Below are 24810 nucleotides of genomic sequence, written 5' to 3' on the forward strand. Positions count from 1 at the left end.
TTTGGTCGTACATTAACACATTGTTGAATTACAGTTTTGGTGCTTTCACATTTATTATGATTTGTGTGTTTTTTTTCTTCTCACTGGTTGGGCATGTGCAGGGAAAAAAGAGATATCGCATAATTTCGTCCACCAATCAGAAGACAGCAACATTTGAATCAAAATCAGATGGGCGTGTGTTGCACGGCTGCTGTCAGTCAAATCTGATGAAACCACACCCACGCTGACCTGACGAAGCAAATTAGTTATTAGTGTTAAACTCCCAACAAATAATTATCGTAATGTTAATTGTCCCATATCTATTATGCACATGTAATGTTATAGAGAGGTACTGATTGTGTTAAATCCACAGATAATTAAAACAATACTCAGCAGCTCTACGGAGCTTTTTGGCATCTTTGAGCTCGTTGTTTTGGTTTTCTGGCTCGCAACTTCTCTGTTTTGGTTCACTCTCACCAAACTCATGACGTTTTTTCCGACAGGAGCAGGTTGCTGTTTTCAGTGAACTGATTGTACTCTACCTGCCCAGCACCACTTGGCAGACAAACAAAGCTAGCCACTAGCTGGTGAAGATAGCAATAGCATGTAGCAGCTATGGAGACATGTTTTTCTCTCAGGCGTTGGAGGAGACCAAAACAGAGCAAAAACAGAGTAAATATTGGACTTAAATTCGCCAGGTAGCCAGAGACATGACACATAGAGTATGCTAATGTTGCGCTGTGTCTGCTATATGTCATATCAACACATTTCTGTGTTGGGTTTACAGCCTTTTCCAACCACCCTCAAATGGCCAAAAATAATTACAGCTGTAAAGTTGATATACTGCATCATTTATTATTTCGATTTTATGTTGCGCTCCTGTGGTTCCCATACAGATGCTCGAAACTCAAAGTTTTACACTCAATGATGCTTACCAACCAACCCTTGAGCTTTAACAGAATGGAATAAAACCATGAAGTGACCAATGAACCTTCTGACAGTTTATTTTTTTCCGTGTCCACAGCGATAAGGTCACTCATGTGGTGTCAGAGGCCAGCCAGGCTGCATCGCTGTGGAAGTGGCTGAAGGAGTGCGCCCCGACCAATCCACCAGACGTGCATGTGCTTGACATCAGCTGGTTCACCGACAGCATGAGAGAGGGGAGACCTGTTGCTGTGGAGACCAGACACCTCATTCAGGTTTGTGTGTGTGTGTCACAAAGCAGACAGAAAACACAAGATGTAGGGTAAGCACTAGATGGCACTACCAACCAAACAGGAGGCTTTTAATTGAGCACGTTGCCACAAAATGAAAGGAAGTAGGCATGCACATGCAGTATTTGTTGTGAGGAAGCAAGTGAGGAGGGAGGAAATAAAGTGAAGGTATTTCATCTACATCTAGATTTAGATGAGCCTGAATATATGTTGCTGTCCCGAAGTCTCGTTATGCCAATCTCCATCTACGTTTTTTGTCCTCCTAACTGCCCGTGCCGTCACGTGAAACATCCTCCAAAATGTGCCTTTCGTCTCGCTCCACGCGGCCACGTGAGCGTTGGCGCTCCTAGTCGGCTGCGTCATTAAGTGACGGGGCGAATGATGCCACGCTGACATTTATTGACCCATCTCCCCAGGTTACCGCGAGCGACACTTCTCTTGTCGCTTTGCGACGCAGTTCCTCTCCGAAGCCAACGAGGTAACGCACCGTGGCATTTATGTGCGCGACGCTTCCAGTAGATTGTTTTTATGAGTCATAAATCCATTTAAGGAGGTACCATGTAGAGATATACTATTCCCCAAACAGGCCACTTCTTGGGCACATTCGCCTGCAGTGCTTCTTGATAGCCTGGAAAGGCAATGTGTCATAACTATTCTACACACAGAGTCAATTTAAAGTGTTAAATCCGTTGAAATGTAATATTTTCCATTACGCCCTGGCTTGCAGAGAGGCTGTTTAGCCTGTTTAAGTGGTGAGGTGGTAAAATGGAATATGCTGCTTGAAAGGAACGAAAGCGGGGAATGAGTGCCAGGGATTTAGAGTTTGCATCTTGGTTTGTGAACACTTGTTCGCCCTCCTCCTCGTCCTTCTCCTCCTCCTCCGAGGATGTTTGTGGGTCGGTATGTAGGCGCGACCTCCCTTAGGAGGTGGAGGCTCGTTCACCTTTCCCCTGCTCAGCGGCCCGAGAGGATTTCATCAACCCACCTGAGTGCACCTCCCTGCCCGTGTTGACTTGGAGGCTGGACACCACCCAGAGCATCTCTGTCTGGTTTTCGGAGGAGAGAGCAGGAGTGGTTACATACAGCAAAGGTGAAGAGGACACTGGAGAGAAGCCCAGGCGGGGCTACGCTGCATCTAAGATCACCGTAGATCAACTTGCCCGTATGTAATAACGCAGCCCAGATGGGGGAAACCAACCTCTGCATGCTGATGCACAGTTGCTGTCTCAACGGACCCACAATCCCATATTGGATTAAAGAAACCCACAGCCGAGGTGGAAAACTGCTGGAGAAACCCCCCTGTTGTATTTAGAAGGAGCACAGTTAGACAGTTTTACTTTTGATTGGCAGAAAAATTGTCCTGTGAAATATATTCAAAGTTATTCTGCTTTTCTTTTTTTTTTTTTTTTTTTAATTATGAACATTTGTTGAATCCCTCACCGGTTGATTCAGCCCAGCGGTGTGAGAGCTCTTTTCCATTATCTTTCTTTTGAGACACCACTGTTCCTTCTGCAGCAGCAGCCCCAGTCAACACAGCGCGCCAACGATATTTGTACACTCTGAATCACTCTCCCACCCAATCCGTGGGTGATTTTATAGACACAATGTTCCCTTTTGTGATGTCTAATTGTCTGCGAGAATATTAATGTTACACTGCAAATCCGTTTGACACATATATTACAAATGGGGGAACCGTTTCTTCGCAGAATGAAAAAAGGCAATTTACAGGAGGCAAATTGGATGATGGCAAGCAGATCTGTAATGCCACGGGTTAGGTAGCGTAATGGATTTGGATGCCACCAGACTGTGAGATGAGTGTCATTAGCCTGTTGCCCTGGAGACACACAGTCATAAAAATAACTTCTCCAAGGCAAATGGCTACATTTTTTGATGTAATTCAATTTGAACTCCCTGGCTCTGCGTTCGTGGGGAACAGCCCGACACACATTGACACGTTCAGCCTGTCAACAATTTGCAAAAGCTCAGAAATGTAAGGCAACACGTGAATGTGTGGGTACAGAAGTCTCTGGTTCTTTTCACAGGACACCGTGCTCACATCGACAGAAGGTTCTACACCCACTCCCGTGGCCGCCGTTTCTCAATACGCCTGCCAGAGACGGACAAGCATAGAAAACAATAACAAGATATTCACAGTAAGGAACTGTTACCTAACTTCACTGTTATGATTCTTTTTCATTGTTTTTCTTCTGTTTCTTGGACAGATGATGTGTAAAAATGCACCATGATTTCTATGAGTAGAATACGGTCCCATTTGGAGTAAAATGGGCGTGGCTAACTTGTGATTAACGTGTCGCTATACCACGGAGTTGTCCGGTCTGTGAGTTGTCCGTTTTTTGGTCTTACAACTTTCACATAGAGTTTTCAGTTCATGAAAGTACATTTTAACATTTTTGGTCACCTAAAGTTCAGTTGTATAGAGCTCCACCCTCTCGCATGACTTCTGGTTCCAAAAAAGCCAAGATGGCGATGGCCGAAATGTCGAACTCGGGCCTTCAAGTTGGCGGATCCGCAAACCAAAGGGTGACGTCAGCGTATATACTTTGTCCATTTCCTCATATAGAATGGAATCATAACGTGAGGAAATCATATATCCAGATGCACAATTACTTCGTCTTAATTTACAATAACAGCTCAACTTTCTCAGGAAATCTGATTATTTTGCACTTAGGTTCTTTAATTAAATAAGAGAAGACTTTTCATGTGTCAAGTATTATCAATTCACACAATTTTACACAAAACCATGTGGTTATTTAATCTAGACTATTCATTAATTTATTGAATAACCAGAAAACATGCAATATCATAAAATGTTGTCAGCCCTGCTACAGCCTATGACTGTTACATGTTGGTCGACGAGAGGCCGTCGCTCTGAGGATCCAATGTAAAAAACCCGCCTCCTCATCTGTTTTGCTCTAATTGGACGGCCGGCTGGCTTCACTCACCAGCGCTCTGACACATCTCTCCCCAAAATACATGAACCTGCAAATGAGCAGCATCTGCAGCTGTGGCTGACATGCCCACGACCCCTGGCACGGACACGGCCCGAGGCGCAGTGTGATACGGCAAGATGGCCGACGGACGTGACACTCATCACAAGCAATGATGGATCCGTCCCTCTGCCATCTGGTGGGCAGTGTGTGCGTGTATGTGTGTGTGTTTTAGAACATCAAGTTCCCACACAGAATGTGGAAGTGGTTCATCAGCTGATTGGCTCAGGTGTTGATGAGCATGTCTGAAAAGCAATTTGAAGACGTCACTTTTGGGCTCTGGGAAATTACGACTTCTCACTTTTTTTTCTGGACTAAATTAATCTGGTTAAGAATTGAATCATAAAACAATCGGAAGTATTAAAACAGCAATGAGTCCAATTGCATTGCAGTCACCGAAAGGAACAGTCACAGTCGCGCTAACAGAAGATATAGAGCAAATAAAAATACATCAACTTCGATGTACTCTTTTGCATTTCATTAATTTCCATTTTGATTGCTTCGATCCCTCTCCGAGACACGGTCTCAATGCCATATTTGGCACAGGATATGAAACCGCGGGTCTGAGATGTGTAATATTGCTGTGTAGTGACTGGCAGACCTGCGTGTGTGTGTGTGTGTGTGTGTGTGTGTGTTTGTGTGGGAGTCTGGAGACCCGCTGATGAGCTTCTAGACCTATCAAGCACAGCTTACCGAGGGCCTGCGAGGCATCTGTTATGACATAATGACTTTTTTGCCTTCGCGGTTGCCGCTAAACTTACATAATGGACGGACGCACGTGCGCTGCAGTTTCACCCACGCACGTGCGTGGTCCACGTGGACGGACGCCCACAGATGTGCACTCACTCACCCGCGCCTCACCTGGGGCCGGCTGCTGTTCCGTTTCTTCGCCCCTGGTTTCTTTCCACAGCATTAACTCCATAATTAGCAATCCCACTCAATTTCCCCATCCCGTGATTGACTCATTATCCGCACATAAAGCCACATCGAAGAAGACTTTCTGATTAGAGAGAGCGGCTGTTTGTCATGTGGCCTTGACGAAGCCACAGGTATCACTCCACCGACGAATCCGTCTCCTACAGTACTTTCCCATACAACCAAAGTGATCTCTCGATTACGTTTCGGGGGATTTTTTACCTTGATTTCAGTCGCAGTTCTAAACACGTGGTTGAAGTTCTAAAGGAAAAGGAAATCCAAAACGTGGATAGTTGGTTAGGTTTAGTAGACGCATCATGGTTTGCCTTAAAATGACTGCGTTATTTAAATTGTGGACGTAAATTGCTTTGTATTGATTGCATTAAAAAATATATATAATCCAGGAAATAAAAAATAAAAAGGGTTTCCCTCCAAATGGAAATGTCGATGCAGTTTTATTAAAAGCGTATATTATTTTTAGGAGACCAGGGTGCCACTGAAGCAGATTAAATGCATCCACTTGAGATATTTAAGCCTTGCCCCTTTTTGACTGCAAACCAAGTCTCTGTCTGGATACAAGCCACAGCAAGCCAATAGACACCGGATGTGATCTACTGTATTGCGGTGCTAATGAGGAGCAAGCTATTGATCCACAACGGTAAAGCTGTCCTCGATACGTCCTGCCGTCTGCTTGATTGCGAGCCACAATAACGATGCAATCCCTGTGAATACACGTCTAATGAAAACACTTTTGACAGACACTGTGTGTGTGTGTGTGTGTATCTGTCTTTATGTTGGTGTGTAGACGATGTACTTTGTGATGTGGTGGAAAATGAAATGGTTGACGATAACCTCCTCACTGCCTGGTATCCTTGTAAGGCAAATGATAACCGATCATTTCCAACAAAAACTCATTCTTTTCTGTACATTTGCTGGTTCCCAGTTGTACGACTTATTTCAACAGTGCCGATACAACACTTAAGGAAATGTGAATTTGCTGAGATAGCAACGTTAGCTGGTCGGTGGCCTTGCTTTAGAGTCATGTATGAATAACACAGCGTTGGAAAGTGGCCAGATATTGATTACTGATTACTTCATGAACGTTGTCAATAACAAGTGCTTGAAAAGTTCATTGTCCTCTGACTCCTTCCAGGCTGCTCATCTGGCTCACACACACACACACACACACACACACACACACACACACACACACACACACACACACACACACACACACACACACACACACACACACACACACACACACACACACACACACACACACACACACACACACACACACACAGCAGGGTAGTCCAGTATATGTCAAGTATTATTATCTTTATATTATTTAAAAGAAAAAAGAAAGCCCGTGCTAATCCAACATTGTCACTTACACTCCAAATCTGGACTCCGCTATGAAACTCCTTTCACAATTATTCGATGAAAAAACATCTGTTGGAAATTGAGATTTTGAAGATTCCTGTAGATTTAAAGGGACAGCATGCAGGATTTGGCGGCATCTAGTGGTGTGGTTGCAGATGGCAACCAACTGAAACTCCTGTCTGCTCACTCCTCCCTTCTTAAAGGGACGGTAAGACGGTGAGCAGTCGCGTGCCAAACCGTGGTAACGCCGTTCACCTCACTCAAAGGCCACCCGCACCATAGAAAACACTACTTTGAAGGGCTCATTCTCAGCCGACGAAACACAACAATCCTGAGTTTCAGGTGATTACACTCTAATGAAAACATAGTTAGTATACTAACATTCCCTTTCTGTTGATGGATCCCCGAAAACTTCAAACGCTGTACCTTTCAAGAGTCTGCCTGTAGCATTTAAGACTGGTGGACTCTGGTGACCCCCTGAGCCGCTTTATGTAACTACCTCAGACTGCAGAGTGAATGCAAATCTGCACAACTACCACAACAGGGGACCTTCAGCTGTCTGGGAGAAGCATTTCATAAGAAGGATAATTATTTCCTCGATGTAAGAGATGTATTCATCGGCAGCAAAAACAGGTCAGTCAGTCTGCTCAATCAAATGAAGCTCTCTTGACTTCGTTCAGTCGTGCTCTATAAATGTATGTGTGCAGAAAGAGTGTTTTCTTTTACATTACACTGCATTTATTATTCCCAGTACTAACAAAGCAGCTCTTTTCACAAACACACAGCCAGAGCTGGACTAAACTGGAAGGTCTGAGTTCATTTTCAGAAATAGGAAAACCTCATTGAAAATCACATGGACATTTGATATCAGGCAAATTACACACAAAAAATCCACCATCCTTAGAACATGACCGTTCTCATTATTGGGTGGTGCAGATCATTCAATTTGTTGAGACAAGAATGGTTATTTGTCCAAAAAACCCAAAATATTGTTGTTTATTTAACTATGTTGCATTTCCCATAAGCCTTAGACCACCAGCTCCACAGAATGAGGCGAGTCCGCGGATGAGTTGATGTGTGAATATAGAGCCTCTCTGTTTTTAAAGGTGCTCTATAAACTGAAAGTTGAAAAATGAAACTTTTTGTCAACGAAATGTGTCTGTTTCAGTGTACAGAGGAAGATTATAGAAGAAGATCTTAAGTATAAATCACTACTTTTTATTATTCGTATTTTCTGTAACTAAGCAACCAATCTACTTCCTGTTTACGCTGGCACCCGCACGCCCAGTGTACGGGAAAAGTCATATGATATTTATTTTCAGGCCTGGACGGTGCTGGAACGCCCGTGTGGACAGAGATCGTTTTCCTTTTTAAAACCCCGGCTTTCAACGGAAGCGTATCAGAGTGAGAGGAGGAAATGACCGGCGAGGACGGTGAGGGGGAGGAGGGGGCATCCGCAGAGCCAGCAGGCTGCGCTGGCGAAGGGGGGGTAGGAAGTAGGTGGTGCAGAGAGGTGTCAGGATCAGGAAGAGCGGTTGAGCATCATCTCAGCACCCCAGCGAGGTGTCAATCACACACCGGTAGCAAGCGGGCCCTTCATTCCACAACCGCGCTATTGATTTATTCATCCCCACTCCCTCTTTATCCTTCACCATCGCCGCCTCGCTCGCTCTCTCACTCCCGTATCACTACTTCCTGCCCTTTTGTTATGTCTCACACCACCGCCCCTCTCACTGTGCTCTCTCTCACTCTTGTTGTGTCTCGCTGTGACTGGGGAATCCACACACACACACACACACACACACACACACACACACACACACACACACACACACACACACACACACAGTCAAGCCTACACCCCCCCTCTCTTGTATTTTTATCTGCTCAGCCATGAGTCCTCTGCTGTCATAATTTCACTATAAGCCTGATGTACGCTGCCACGAAAATTTATATTTGTGTCTCGGCTGATTGATGTGCAGCATCGAATGCTTGTTCTCTGATGGCAACACACCAACACACACGCACACACACACACACACACACACACACACACACACACACTCGCACACCAACATATACAAGCACACACAGTTTGCCAGACTAACGAGGGGAGGGAGAGGAAGAGGTACAGGGAGAAATGGCTAAACATGTTGTGTTTGTTTCCTCCCAGCAAAAGGCCTCCGATGTATTGATAGCAGCAAACGCCACGGATGACGAGACGGGTGAAGGGGGGGGGAGGGTTGGGAGCACTCAACCTTAAATGCATCAAATTGATTTCCTCCGTTCCCCAGCAGAGTTAACATTCTCAACTCTAAAGAGCGAACAAACAAAAAGCCGTAAGGATCAGAAGTGCTTGTTCAGCTTTTAATTGGTTTTGGAAAACCTGTATGAAAGTTTTTATATACTTTTGCTTGTTGGATTTCATACTAAAATGCCCTCAACTGTCCCTTTGAAGCCGTTCGTAGAAACAAAATTGGAAAAACTCCTTTTCCTCATCTGAGGTAAACCTTCAAATCCAGAGTGATGTCCAAGATGGCTACGTGTTCATTAGATATGGGATAGATAACATCCACCTCCTAGCCGTTAATCATGTTCTCAGTGGGCTCTCTGACCTCCTTTTATGGTGTCCTTTTGCGCACGCAGCGAGGCGGGCTGCTGTGCGGACATGACTCGCAGGCATGTCCGTGCTTATCCGGTGGCGGGGGGTAAATCGGCGCGCTATATCAACGTCCCCGTGCACAGAGTCCCCCCCACCAGTCATAACACTTCATTTATCAGATGAATACATATGCAGGGTGGGCTTTTGAGGCCCGCAGCGCTGACTCCATGCAGCTGCTAAGACAACATGACAGTTGACAGACTGGCTGCAGAGAGTGTGTGGGCGTGAGGTCTGAAAATAATTTTTTTCTACAGGTGAGATTGTTATAATTGGGTGTTCTGCTTGAGTGTGATGTTGCAACAAGAGACAAAAATGCAATTATGACACCTCACTACACTTCAAAGATCTGATTTAAAGAAATACACCATCATTTTGGGAAATTCACTTCTTTGCTCCCAGGAGTTGATTAACAATGAGCACAACATTGTCACAAGTGATGTGATGTGTTAGCAAACTGTTGCGTTTTCACACATCCAGCAGATACAGAGAAACATGAGCATTCCATGGAGTCCTGTCTCTGGGCGCCTGATGAATGCAAGTCCAATACTCACTCTCCTCCTTTTAGCTCTGTTTTGGTCTCCACCAACTCCTGGGGGAAATATCTGGCTCTTTATCCTCTGACTCACGGGTCACTAATTGGCGGACTGCGGTCCGGATCCGGACCCAGACGGCGTTGTATCTGGACCCAGGACCTAAAACGATAGATAATTGAGAATTGTTAAATTTTGACGGAGCGCTTCTATTTGAACCGGCGCAGCTTTTCCAGCACTTACGGCACTTGTTCAGCGGTGCAGGAAACACACCGACCAATGCGGTGTAAATCGCATCACGTGATGCAGCTCAGCCAATCAAATATGGGTATTCTGACAAGTTTCCTGACTCGAGTGAGATGTACACACACATCGTGATACACGGGGGAGAGACGAGGAAAGAAGGTTTCTTATTAAGTGTGTAGAGGTTGCACAGTTTCCACAAGAGGTTTCATACCATAGCAGAGAGCAAAGAAGTGGAGAAGTAAGGGCGTTGATGCAAATCAGCTGCATTATTTTGATTCATATTGATATAGCTCATCGTCCCCAGAGAGAATCTAGTGTTAGACATGCTTGCGCTGCTGTGCAATGTTGCACTGTGGGTTATCAATCTTTGGTAATCCATAGTTCACCCTGTGCTCATTATTAGTGAATTGCCGGCAGCCCCAAACCAGTAAAAGTCGAAACGCATCCAGACAAACGGCTCGTACGCTGCACACTAAACACTTGCACAAGCGCGCCCCCATCACCTATCCAATTACAAGCTTGCTTCTCTAAATTTGTCGCATGCTGTGAAGAGGGCCCAGCTGAATCTTTGTGTATGTGTGTGTGTTGTAAGCGAGTTTACTGCGATGTAAAGGGTCATTCCCTGTCCATGTGCTGTAGCAAACGGGTCAGTGCGTCTCCTGGTTGAGCTGGACCGAAGCCTGCTGCTCGCTGACCTGAGGCTGCATGTCTGCGCAGGACAGCGGGTGGTGCAGCGACCTCGGCTAAGGGAGAGGAAACAAAAGCATGATTTTGTCGGAGTCTGCCCTGAGCTCTGGTTCACCCTAAGCTGCATCGAGTTCCCGGTCCTGGATTTAGAATCCTTTAGCCCCATGTGGAGGCTCTCCGTATTTATCCTTCAGACACTGTGCGCTGGCAGACTGGTTTTTATCAGCTGTATGGTATCTTACCGATCTGTGTTCCATTTATTATCTTCTTCTTAAAAATAACTGATTTATGCATTACATAAAGGGTAAAGCAGCAGCATGCTAGACTTAGCACACGATGAAATGCTGATCAAAATGTCATGAGTGATTACCGGCTAATTCCTAAGCTCCTTAGCTCCTTAGCTCCTGCTATCTAAGGTTTTAGGGAAGATACACGCTCAGTTGCCTCTGTTCTTAAAGCTTCACTGAGCAATGTTTTCATACTAATGTTGAATCAAATGAATCCCTGGAAGATGAAATGGTCGCTTGTACTGTGGATACCAATGAGAGTCAAACACTGTCTACTAACGGGAGCAACACTGGATCCGTTCAGCCGCAGCCTGATACGCAGTATGGTGGCGCAAAAAGATTCTGTGCGTTGCAGTTACACCTGAAAATGTTCAGCGCAAAACTGTTCTCTGGTCAGTGTCGGCATGTGTAGCATACTAGTTAGTAGCTGTTTCCTAAGATACACGTTGGATAGATGACGACAAAAGGAAAAGCGCAGGTGTGAAGAATAAAGAAAAGAGGGCTGAATCCCATTTAGCCGCTTCAGTTTCAGGTCAACACAGTCGCCTGAAAAAAAAAATGTTGGAATGTTGATACTAGCCTCCGATAACACCATCAGAAACGCACAATGCCACGTGCTTAAAGTTGGTTCAACGACTGGTCAGGTTTAGGAAACAAAATTAGGCTGAGGTTAGAAAAAAAGATGATGATTTGTGTTAAAACGATAATGTAACGAGGTCACGTGACACAGTCAGCACAGTAACTAGTGTCGTTTGTAACATTACATAACAAACGTCATGGAACGAACATAAAGTCAACGCTTTTTGACTGTTTCTTCCTGGGGTCTGGGCTGTTCAGGCTCACCATCACGCTGTCAGGGCTTACTGGGACACTTGAATAGAACAGAGCCATTACTGCTTTTAGAAACACTTGCCCTTCCCCGTTATGACAAGTTCAAATGTCTGCTGTGAAAAAAGGACTATTGTACAATTCCTGACCAGCGAGAAAAGGTTGGGAGAATAGCTGGAAGGGAACGAATCATTACAACAAAGAGACCCGTCTGATTTCTCAGAAGTTGTTGGACCCAGTTGTTGTTTAAGTTACATTATATAGAAATGGACAGTAACAGACATGCTATTAAAACCACCTCACAGAATGAGAATAGAGAACGTGTAAAGAAAGTAGAGTATTTCTAAGAAGAAAGTAGAGTATTTCTTTGAAGCTAACAAGACAATGTGTAGGTTGGAAAGTCATTTTTGTAGGCGGCATACAGTGTAAATATACACCAAATTAAAACTGTAAACTGAGACAAATCAACAATTTGAACCCCCCCCCCCAAAAACAAATCAACAACTTGAGAAGAAATGCAATTATTCCATTTCCCTGATGTAAAGAAGCACATAAGACAACACGCTGAGGGGTTTTAGCGAGAAGATTACTCTGAGGAATTTCATGCAGCAACACATTAACACTTCCTGTTATGTGCTTCTATAAATGACTGAAATGTGATAATTGTATGAAGTCACTGTTCCATGAAACTTCAGATGTGCTGCACAAATCAGTTGTGTGTTGTCAGATGTTCACACACTGTACTGTAGTTTTATGACCATTTACTCTTTTTTTAAAGCTGATGGCTGAATAAAAAAAGAATATCCTGTACCTGGGACTTTATGCCAGAGAATTACACTCTCTTGCTTCAATAACAATTTGCAGGAAAGTGTTGCCTATTAGAAATAATGGGAGTTCTCATATTAGTACAGGCACAGAGCCCACTTGCAGCTCTTCATCCCTCACGGCACCAAGCTGCCCCATCTCAGAGACATTCAGACATGCCGTCTCATTTCAAATGTTTGCCATAGCCCGCACAGGAGTTATTACCTATTAGGCTAATGACAGCATCACACCAACATCATGCAGTGTGACCATGGAGTGTTTTATCTCACTTCATTCTATTAAAGGGTTTGGTGAGGACAGCGCCTGAACTATAAGGCGGAGAAGCTCAATTCAAACACATCCATCCATCCATCCCACTCATATTTCCCCCTTCACAGATTCTCTGATATGTTGAGTATGTTGCAGAACATTTGTAGCCATGGCAACGCTGGCGTGCCAGATGGATTGCCACAGCATCGTGTACAGACACTCATGTTACTTGAGGTTAGCTGCCACCACCAGATTGAGATTGAAAAATAGCCCACTTTCATCAAATCTTTGCACAAGAAAATATATTGGTGGTTCGTCTCTAATCTCCCGCTAACCAGTCATGCAAAGTCAAACCTTGCTTATCTTATCCCTCTAGTCCTCTGTCTTACCGTTTCAGCTTCAAAACTTTGACAATGAGTAGAAACTGGGCTGCTCTCTCTGCTGCCAGCGCCTAGGCTCACTAGGCTGAGATGATTGACTGGTAACAGCACCAAATTAATAATTTGTCATGTTACAATTGGCTGCATCCGCCTCAAGGGCCTTCTTTTCTATTTTTTTTTTGATTGTCACTCTCCACTCCACTGTTTCTCCAAATGTCTCAGGAAACGGTCCATGTAAAGTTAGAATGGACTGGACCAAAAGTGTTTGGCTGACAGATGTAATACCCTACCGCAGTGGGCAGACAGCACTTGGTTATTTATATTTAAAAATATGTATATTTTGCATTCCATTGGCCCAAATTACCAAGGGCCCATCGGGAAAACTCCGGGTGCTCAGTTTGTTCAATACTTTAGTTTATGACTAAATACCTGCAAAGCTATTGACATTCTCATCAGCCTCAGCTGTCCTTAGTGTTTAGTGCTAATTAGCAAATGACAGCATAAATAATGCAAAACTTATACCTGTTCATCAGCTGCTGACATTGCTGTAGACTTGTTGAACATCTCCTCACATAAATATTTCATCCAACGTTTACCAAATTTGGTAATATTTCACTGAATCACTTAATTATTTCAGTTATTCAGTTTTTTTTGATATACAACACCCTTTAGGTTGCTAAGTGCTTGTGGTTACAGCTAAGTTGCCATTACGTTTAATCGGTACAGCATCGACTAATACGACGGCTAAGGTAGCTCAGAAATTATTTATTTATTCACACACTCTTTTCAGAGTGTAGGAAAGCACCTCGCTGTTGCCAAACAATCATTTACAGAGTCATTAACACTGATCGACCACATTTTGTAATGTGCTGATAGCTTAATGTACAGACAACAGAAAGGAGAGAACAGGGTTTGCTGTGCTGTGATTGTAATGCTACACTGGTTACAATAAAAAAAAAACGCTGTGGAGTGAGGCGAGGGGGGGGGGGGGGGGGGGTCTGATTAGAAGACGATCAGAATTAGCCTTGCAATATCAGGGCTGATTTGAAACTTATTGTTTTCGAGGGAATAGATGGACTGTCGCGGCTGTAGCAACTCGACTTTGGCCAGCACGAACCCGAGCATCTCCGTCTCTTAGCGGCGGGGAGCCAGTGCTGTCGCTGGCAACCAGCGCTCATTTTCAACCATGAAATGCCATTTTTTATATATGTGGAAAGAAACATCGGTTACATCATTTAGTTCATAGCTTCGTGTGCGGTTACTCTTTAATGTTAAATACAGCTCCATTGTGCTAAGGCCCACAATTCCATATATATCATTAGTATTCTCCAACATTCTGCACCATTAGCACTGTTGTTATTTTTGATGCAGATTGGCATACTATAATATATAATGATATTATTTTTTTACCACTTTGGGGCCGCAGGAACAATAGCAAACCGCTGCCTCTTTACACATCCAGCAGACACAGAGCAGCGCTGCTCTTTTCACAGCAGACATTGTGACTCGTCATGTTGGGAAAAGCACAGGTGTAGATAATACAAGTGATGAAGCCTGAGTGCTTTTGTGCATGCTGGCTCACTGTTACTCTTTTGGGGCCTACTCTGACACACGTCACAGAACGGAGCCACGGTTTATGTTATTGTTTTCAATAAAAAGTAATGTTTCTGGTCAAACAACCCACAGTCAGTCCAATATTCACTCTCCCTTTTGCTCTGTTTATGTACACCAGCCTTTGAAAGAAATATCTTTCTCTTTTGCCGCTAAATGCTTTGATTTGAGTTCCCCAGCTAGTCGCTGACTTGGTCTGCCGTTTGGTGCTGGTCACTGAAAGCTACCTCTCTAAACCAACACACAGTCATTTCATCCATTATTACAATAAAATATTGTTTATAGCAGCTTCAAATTACCAACTTTAGAATGTAAAAGTTTGAGGATTGTTGTCAGAGTTGTGCTCTCTCTTGCAGATCCATTAATTCCATGGTCTTGACTGCAGCCTCTTTGAGCATGTTGCTTTTGTGAAGGGAGAGCCTGAGACTGGCCCCCTGGGGGAGCCTGCTGTGAGCAAGTGGGGAATGACAGGTTCCTGTCTGGTGGTCGCCAGCCTGTAATGTCTCTGTCTGGTCATCCTGAAGAAAACCAACATGCAGCACATCCTGTACTGTAAAGTGACGGGGATGGGGACACAGAGAGGAGTGATAGAAGGGGGGGGGGGGGGGGTTCTGTTCCCTGTCTGGGTTCCTGCATGGGTCAGTGCATCTCACAAGTGAATGCACACCTGACACATATGTACCAGGTCCCGCTTTTTTTTCTTGGGTTTTCACTATCTTTCCTTTATTTAATGTGTTCAAGAATTGGTGTCTCTTATTACTCTTTTTAGACAATATCTTTTACATCTTATCTTCTGTCCTACACTCTTAAGGTGCGTTCACACCGGACGCGTTGAGATTACATACAAAGTCGATGCACAGACGCTATGAGACTGGCCCGCTGCCATTTTGCGATGGCGCGGCGCGTTGGACGCGTTTTTTGGACGCGCCGCAAAAACGCCGCAAAATCTGCAACAAAAAATCGCCGCAAAATCTCCAACGCGTGAGTTGGAATTTTTCAACTTATGCGAAATAATCGCGTGACGCTGTGGCGCGATAGCCTATCAGCGTTGAGTTGCTCCCCCTGTCATCACTGACACTGTTGAATCAGGAAATAAATCCTGTAGCCGTCTGTGTTCACCCAGAGCTCTACGATACCTCATATCAACAGAGACCGGACCAAACTATGTGCATGCATGTGTGTGTGTAAACCATACGGTACAAACAATGAATAGACGCTGCCGTATTTACGTCTACGTGACGTTATTGAGTGCTGGTGGAGCTGCTACGATGTTAGCATAGCCTAGCACCGATCCATCAGAGCTCCATTGAGAAGACCAGTAGCCTACAAATCGGCATCATTACGTAGTTATTTCGGAGTCCCTTGTTGTCGGTTTATTGCCGTTGAATCACAGCCAAATCAGTTTATTTTGTGTTCCTACAGCTGTAGTAAACAGCGACCGGTGGCTTGCTAGACACAGTGAATGCAGCTCGATACAATCCACGGAGCTCCTCTGAACAATATTATGAACCAGACATGACGGCGTTTCGTTTCCCGGGATATCTGTGACTTCCACAACACGTAGAAATATATGTTATTTTTCAATGGTTAATGGCGGACAGTTGAACAGATCTAGGTCTATAAACCACGGCCCCTCTCCGGCGATTTTGCCTTTGGTGTGAACACGACCAGCGCGTTGGACGCGTTTTTGCGGCGCGTCAAAAAATCAACGTGTTTGGTGTGAACGCACCTTTAGACATAAAGGTGCCAACTAGAACCACATAGGATTCTTCAGCTTGTCCTCGAGAAATGTGAAATGTGAAATGCGTGGGCTGGCCGTTGGTCGTTCCCTTTTAACACTCGTGCTTTCAACAATCCTTGAAGAACTCTTGCTTCCTAAAAGGGTCATTCCGATGCAAATGATTCCAAAAGAACCCATTCTGGACCATTTTGTTTTAGAGTGTACATTATACCTCTTTCCCCCTTGACCTGTCCTTGCTTTACCTCTCCCCGGAGGATGCTTTTGAAGTGCTGGCGGAGAACTACGAACTCAACGAGCTCGAGGGTCCGTGCCTGGCCTTCAGGAGAGCTGCGTCCGTGCTGAAGAGTCTGCCCCGGGCAGTGCGGCGCCTGGGGGAAACACAGGACCTGCCCTGCCTGGGAGAACACACTAAGGCAGTCATGGAGGTAAGGCCCAGAGTCTGCATGCGGAGCCCAGTCCAATCCATCTGTGTTATGTGTTGAGACTAGCGGTCCCACGAAACCACAGTGGTTCATTTGGGCATCCGTACAAGTTTGTTTTTCCGACAACATAGCTTGTGAATCCAAAGGCTCTGAAATGTCCAAACAGACCAGTATTAGTATTAGTTAAAGATATTATGCACTTGAGGATTTCAGCTTTGTGTTCCTGTCGGAGAGGGTGGCAGTAATAGTCTGCTTGGATTCACAGCAAGTAACTGTGGTGACCAAGAGTCCCAGTAGAAATGTGTCAAAACATATCAACTTCAGTGTTGTTCTCAACTTGTTTTTATATTGACGATATTGTTCTCTCAGGCTGGCTGACTAACAAGTATTTTCTGTGTGGCCAAAGCCTAATGTATCTTATTCATCATAGCTTAGCATAGCCAGAGCTCCACTGTTGTCCCAAAACACATCAGTGAGCCACACTGTTGCAGTGGGTGTTCATTCAATATGATGAACACAGGCGCCAATCAAACACACACCGCCCTGCTGCTGTAAATACTTAACATAGATACCGATGTGGACTAATCCGCCACTGTAAGTAATCCCTAATAACTGCACTTTTTTTACTGTTTGATGAAGCAAGAGGGCCGATAGCTGTTTTCGGAAATTGGAATTTGTTTTTAAAGATTCATGTCCTCATTGATAACCAGTAGGCTCGGGGTTGTGACCTTTGACCACTAACACCAAATCAGTTCGTCCTTGAAGTAAACCTTCCTGAGATGTTCACCAGAATGGCACGGACGGACAGCAGGATGTACTGTAAAGGCTGGAATTCATTATAAAAAGCTCACATGGAACAATGAACATCAAGTGACAGCATATCGTTAATTCTGGAGTACGCAGCCATTACCACCCAACCCAACCGTCATCGGTTAGAACATCACCACCATCGTTACCCACCAATTTGAAACGACTCATCATCGGCCGACATCGGAGCATTTCACATTTAGATGTCATGAGAGATTTGAGAAAAGAAAAGAAAAGTCAGCTGCTCTCCTTGACCTTGTCTTCTCGGAGTGCGTATTTCGGACGTTTTTTTCCCATCAACCTCTGTGCGGCTTGTGTTGCTGTCGAGAAGAATGCAGCTGAACTTTCCATCTAACAACACGATCTGCAGAAATACACGTATGCTTTCAGGCGACGCCGAAGTGGAATTTCATCTCGCAAGAACACGTTTGCTGTGAGTTATTGAAGGCAGAAAAAAAAAGAAAAGAAAAAGAAAAGAAATACGAAAGATATCAAAAGTAGTTTTCAAATTTCAAGTCCTAGACAAGCTCACGTAACACACGCTCACACATGAGCACGCACGCTGACAGGCATCAAGCGATTTATCTCGTCTTTGGGAGAAAAAAATAAATAAAAAAGATAGTCTTCTCGGGTCACTTGGCAATCATCCCTTCACCTACAGTCGCACTCGGGGCAGGAAATCACGGCGAGTTGTCAGGGAAAGTGTCGAGAAATGTTTGCTCGGAGAGAACGCAGAGGCCCTCGGAGGAACAGGGTGCAGCTCTGCAGGCCAGCTCTCTGACACATTCAACCTTAACAGACACACAGCAAGTTTCAACATCTGTCAAATCTGTCAGCGTTGAGGCAGAGTCATTAAACAAAATAACATAAACGTCCCAGGAGACTAAATTAGACTGCCCGTGAATGACCTCTCCCTGTTGTTGTTCTTACATGATTCAGACGTACACCCAGCGGTGGGTTTTCTTCTTCTTCTTCTTCTTCTTCTTCTTCTTCCGCTAGGTTGTCTCTTTGAACAGAACAAGAAAAATGACATGACACGAGAAACAAAGTGAAACCAAACTGAGTGAAAAAAACCGCATGACGTGCCTGTGAACATCGGAGTGACACTCTGGTAGCAGCAGCTCCGAAGTCGGGGGGGGGGGGGATATATAAACCCACTGACATGAAAGTGTGTGAGCACCGAGGCAGAGTTGGGGAGGAATAGTCAGTACATGTGTGTGTGTGTGTGTGTGAGAGAGAGACACATTGCTCATGTGTGTGTGCACCCCCCTAAAGCAGGGAGTGTGTCGAAGCATTATGCCTACGTCTGAGGGGTTGGCCTTAGCTCGAGGGGTTGAAAAGCAGCGGTGGGCGGGTGGACGCGTCATTGAGCAGCGAAGGCCGCTTTAAAAGTGCACTGCACTCACACTGCCATACACAAGTTCACCGGCCCGGTGATACTCGATGTCACCTCTCCGCGCGCACGCTTAACATGCGCACAGACGCATCTTGTAAAAACACACATGCTCATTTTCAACGCCAAAACGACTTTTACGGTGGAAGTCGGCTGACATTAACCAGATAACCGCCGCCTCGTTTTTATGCGGCCACGTAACTAGAGGCAGTTAAAAAAAGGCGACCCTCAAATTAGTCGTGCTCTGCCGAGACAATTAAACGCGGGACAAAGTTGTTGCGGAGCAAACAATGGCAGCAAAGGAGGGGAAAGCGTTACCTTGGGCTTTTTTTCTGAACGCCATAAAAACCGGTATTAATCCCAGGTTTCACAACAACAAAGTCATTATTTCTCGAAACAAAATGGAAATGAGGACGCGAGGAGTCCCCCCCCCCCAGATTTAAATGGAAAGTTTTTTACAAATGGGCCATTTGAGGCAATTTGTTAATTGCTGATAGAAACCGGGGAGAGGATAGCGCACCGATGCTGACACCGAGAGCGTTTTTTCTTAATGATGTTATCTGCCTTTTTATATTTTTGCAGGAGGTCCTTCAATGTGGCCGCTCGTTTGAAGTGGAGAAGCTCCTCTCTGATGAGAGGTATCAAACACTTAAGGTCAGTAGACGGGGAAAAACAACAACTCCATCCTTAGATTGGCTTCCCTCGATTTTTCTGGTGCTTTGAAATTGCTGCGAACAAGATTTGCATTTGCTATCTCTTAAGGACGCAGAGCTCTTCAAAAGTTTTGAATGATCACCCCCCCCCCCCCCTTGAGAAGAGCCTGTCATTTCAGAAAGCATGTCTTCTTGATTACGTCCTTACCTCGTTTCCTGCCAGCTGTTCACAAGTGTGTTTGGGGTTGGACCCAAGACGGCTGACAAGTGGTACCGCAGAGGGCTTCGCTCATTCAACGACGTTCTGGCAGACTGCAGTGTTCATCTAAACCGGATGCAGCAAAGTGGTACATCAACATCTCAGCACTTCCACACTGCCACTCCACAAATTACAGACTGAAAATGAATGGGGGGGGGGGCGCGTGTCATTTGTGATATTTTCTTTTTGTGTCCTTTTTTTGGTCCCATAGGAGGCTCCTTATGCGAGGCGCTGGCTGTAAAGTGTTTTTTTCTAAAGAGAGATGAGATGTGACCAGCAGGGAGTTTACAGTGAAAAGACAACGGGGAAAGGCAGCAGGGGTGTTTTTAATAAAAATCAATGAACAGTGACTGCGGAGGGGATCGCTTGCTGTGGAATTCCCATGAGCCCTCATCAATCAGCCGGGCAGAGAGAGAGGGCCATCCAAGCAGAGACCGAGAGAGGTCGTTGACTTACAGTGGGAGGGTTATGATTTGTTTCAAATGTTAGAGGTGTTTGCAAAAGGAAGATTTTGTCTCACATCTCTGTGGGGAATTGTGTAATATTAAGTTTAATCACAGATTGATTTTGGATGAAGTTTCTGGACAGTTTCCAGAGCAGTGGTAAATGAATCCGGTCATGTTTGAACAACTGCAGCCACGCTAGTGGCTCTGTGAGGCTCAATGTGAAGGAAACCAAACCGTTATACAGATAACAAGCTGAGGTCCAAAACTCGCCTTTTGATCTTTTGAATTATTTGGTCATTTGCAGTCTTAGTCATGTGAATGTAACACTTGTCCAGACGGTGGAGTCAGGATGAAGATCTTTGGCAACCTCCAACAGAAACATGCCTGGTGAGCGGAAATGTCATAATTTTAAGTCACTCGAGTCGTGAGAGTTCATGATATCATTTCTAGAGATGGAGAAAAATGAGCTTGAGGGATGTAAGAAATATGATATATTTTGAGCCTCATTAGTAGCATGTCTCTGGGAGTGCAATATTGTCTGTCGGTGAGTCAACCACTTAAGTCCAGACTGAAATATCTCAACAACTATTGGATGGATTGCCATTTTGTACAGACATTCATGGTCTCTAGAGGATTTGGCCTAATGACCTCCCTATTGTTCATCAGCGTGCTCATCACTGCTTACCTCGAGCACCATCGTAGGTTAGCATGTTGGCTAACATTTGCTAATTAGCTAACTCGGCAATGATGATGTTATCACACTGAAGGTATTTGGTGATAAACCAAAGTGTTAACACGACGCAGTATTTTAACCCGATGACAGCGATAGTTCACATCCAATAGCTGTTGAGACGGTCCACTCAATGAACCACAAACGTTCACCTCATAGAGGAAAGGTCAGTAGGGATAATCCCCTGGGAACCATGAATGTCTGAAAAAATTCGATGGCAATCCATCAAGTAGGTGTTGAGATATTTCAGACTGGACCAAAGCGGTGGACCGACCGGCAGACCGACATTGCCATCCTATGAGCCACGCCACCACTGAAGGAGGCGCAGCACAAGAAGTTATAGTTGAGAGCGTAACTGCGGTGGTTATTGTCTGAGGTGATGGTGATGCAGCAGCATCCAGTCATGTAGATGGCATCGGCCTCAATTGTTGTCGGTGACAGAATTCCCCCGGAGCGTTTAACGTACGTGGTTAAATGTCTCAAAGGAAAAGCAGCTTTTCATTTGTCTGCGTCCTCTGCTGCTGCTCAGGATGTTGCTGGATACATACACTGCAGCACGGCATGAGGCGGTGATTCACAACATTATATTACACTGCTCGCAGGTTCCCATTCAGTTAGAAACTCCATCCGATGATGTATTGGGCCGACAGACATCTTCATCAAACCGGTCATAATCCATCATTCGGAACGCTGCAGTCTTCGCTTCGTGCCGAGAAATAATGCCTGTTGTTGGCGAGGGGAACTGTGTTTGAACCCTGATCCCTCAACTGTATTCTGTAAATCATAAAAGAGTGGGAACATGAAATTATTATATTGTATTGCGGTGGAGACAGAACTATAATTAAGGATTTTGGTGTTAATTGGTGTTGGAGCTCCGTCTGTTCCAAGGGAAGCAATAGAAAATGTAAGCTTTTTATGTAGCGCAGAGAAAAAAAAGAGAAAGTACAAAGTGAGATGCATGAAATCAACAAGACACCCAACAATCCATCAATCCTAATTTCAGCTCAGTATGTACACTGGCTGGAATCCTCTTGTGTCTGCAGTAGGCGTGCACCACGAAGTCGCCCTCCATCAGCCAGCAGAACGCATCACGTTTGACTTTACTTTTAATTCACCGTGACTTGCCACTTCTCAAGGAGCAAATGGCTGTGATTGATGGCTGGCTCCCAGACTAATAACCACGTGCTCTCGTCCCCACAGGTTTTCTGCATTATGGAGACATATCCAGGGCTGTCAGTAAAGCAGAGGCCCGGTCCCTGAGGAACATTATCGACGGAGCTGCCTGTGCGATCACACCGTCCGCCGTACTAGCACTGACAGGTGGCTTTCGCAGGTACACGACTCTCTCGCTCTGTTGGTACGGAACAGCACTTCCTGTCCTGCATTTATTCTTGTTTTCCGCTGTTGATGGGAATGGATATTATAAACGTTTCTAGAGGTCTGCTTGAGTCCTCCTCATGACTAACTACTGTCACACAGTCACAGTGTGTGGTTTAGAAGCATCAGAGCTGCTGGCGCTTCAGTGCATACGGCAGTTGATATGAATCAGTAGATCAATTGAGTTGACGTGACAACACAGCACACGGTCGCCATCACTTTGCTCGTAAAAAACCCCAAAACAACAGACAGTCCCCGACATGGTAAGCATTTACATTAAGATGCTGAATTGCATTACATTGCCAATCTCAGAGTGCACGGTGAGTGCTCTTGCAAAGCTACCTACTGAGTGCAACTATTTGCTCACAGCCGGAGCCTCTGGCCGCCGCCACCTCTTTGTGTTGCTCTCATTTTTTATTTTTTTTTATGTGCCTGAGTAAGCGCGGAGCACTCTGCTCCGTGGTGTTGTAAAAATGCAGCCGTAACCAGTGGTGTGTGCGGTTAAATAATTCAAAAGCAGTCTGGCAGTGAGGACAGGCGCTTGCCTCTCAACAGGGGACAGAGCTGCCGCAGCTTAGCTGATGGTCTTTAATAGTGCCGGCTACACACCTAACGTTTCTAAACATCTTGTGAAATTCCCTTCTTTTTCTATATTCGCTGTATTCTAAGATATTCCAGTTTGGAAAAGTTTGGCACGAAATGATCTTACACTGACTAAAGTGAGACAAAGTAACTCCTGCAAAACAGGGAGCTCTGTGAATTAGCTTTCGCAGAAGCTAAAATGCTAAGCTATTGTAACAGCAGTGGAGAAGAGTCATAAGCTGTGTCTCCTTCCATTCTACATCGTCATTTAGTTTTCTACCGACAGCATATGCTGACCTTTATGTTATACTGTGTTTGGCAGTTAGTATACAAGAAACAGTAAAGTTGACTGTTTTGTACGAACCACTAAAAACTTGAACCCAATATCGCTAATCTCCAAAATGATAAATGACAGCTGGAATGATATCTGATTATGTAAATAACTGTTCCTCAAGGGGATGATGGGGAAAGCGATTAGAGCTTCATGTTAACATCAAGAATGAAAGGGAGGAACAGCGCAGGATTTATGGGCCAGGAGTCTGCTGCGAAGCGTAAAGGGGCCTGTAAGGGAGCTTTTATGGCTTCAAACTCGGGGAGATGAGTTTACATCATCTCATACTTGGTGCAGGCTTGGGGAGAATTATGTGAAACCTAATTGGAATCACGCGGAGCTATAATTGAAGAAAGATGACTTGTACATTATCAGTCGGGAAGTAAGTAATTTACTTTTATCTCGCCGAAAAGCAGAATCTCCAGACGTGGCTTAAACACAGCGGGAGGCGCTATACGGCCGATTACGCCAAAATAGTTCCTATGCTCTCTAAGATGCCAGCAGCACCACTAATAACCCGCTAATTCTCTCCTGCATGACATATTTGAAAATGTTACCTTCTAAAGTCCTGTCAAAGCTCGAGTTAATTACCTCTAATTTCCAGCGTGATGTAGTCTCTTATTAGCTTCATATTTCCAGCCGTCAAAAGATGGAGTACACACACACACACACACACCATATACCTCTTTAAAGAGGTGCACACGGCTCCGGCACATCTTTCATCTCTGGATAACGTACACAAAAGTTCCACGAAATAAGCGCCGTGCTCCAGTAAACTCGAGCTGTCATCCACTTCAGAGGGACACAGCGTGGCGGGGATTTGTTGACGCCGCTGACATTATTGAAAGGACAGCTGTGGAAGGCGGGTGACAAGTCTTAAAGCGGTTTTGTTGGGGGGGGGGGGGAATTAAAAATAGATTAAGCTCGGAAATGCAGCTTCTGCCGCCACCGCGTGTGAAAGGCTCACACGGTGTCAGCGGAATGTGTGTGTTCATTTCGCCGTGAAGCCGGCAAGTCCCCGCAGTGGATCTTATTTAACATCAGATTGTCTGGAATACGACTCAAAGTGACACTGATGAGGGGTCCAATGGTGTCTGCTCTCACATCCTCAAACAGGGCCTGAGCTCCGCTGCATTGTTTCCCTCGAACAACAACCAAGATGAATAACTCTTAACAGTTGAGTTCGGAGCGCCATGCTTTTTATAAACAACTCTATCATCCGCTTGTAGGGGGAAAGAGCAAAATGAGCTGTCCGATCGTGA

General features: G+C 44.9%; 1 protein-coding gene across 1 annotated transcript in view; it reads left to right on the forward strand.

Moving 5' to 3' along the window:
- Positions 1 to 952: 952 nt before the first annotated feature.
- The window catches only part of dntt (deoxynucleotidyltransferase, terminal), a gene marked incomplete at both ends in the record, with an annotated part of 68792 nt that continues 44934 nt past the window's right edge, over positions 953 to 24810 (forward strand). Inside the window, 7 exons of the mRNA XM_079280647.1 lie at positions 953 to 957; positions 1004 to 1178; positions 3236 to 3346; positions 16803 to 16973; positions 19753 to 19824; positions 20047 to 20170; positions 22459 to 22591. Of these exons, the coding sequence (XP_079136773.1) occupies positions 953 to 957; positions 1004 to 1178; positions 3236 to 3346; positions 16803 to 16973; positions 19753 to 19824; positions 20047 to 20170; positions 22459 to 22591 (791 nt within the window). The remainder of the gene's footprint in view (positions 958 to 1003; positions 1179 to 3235; positions 3347 to 16802; positions 16974 to 19752; positions 19825 to 20046; positions 20171 to 22458; positions 22592 to 24810) is intronic.

This window comes from Melanostigma gelatinosum, assembly GCF_949748355.1.
Source record: "Melanostigma gelatinosum genome assembly, chromosome: 12".
NCBI lineage: Eukaryota > Metazoa > Chordata > Actinopteri > Perciformes > Zoarcidae > Melanostigma > Melanostigma gelatinosum.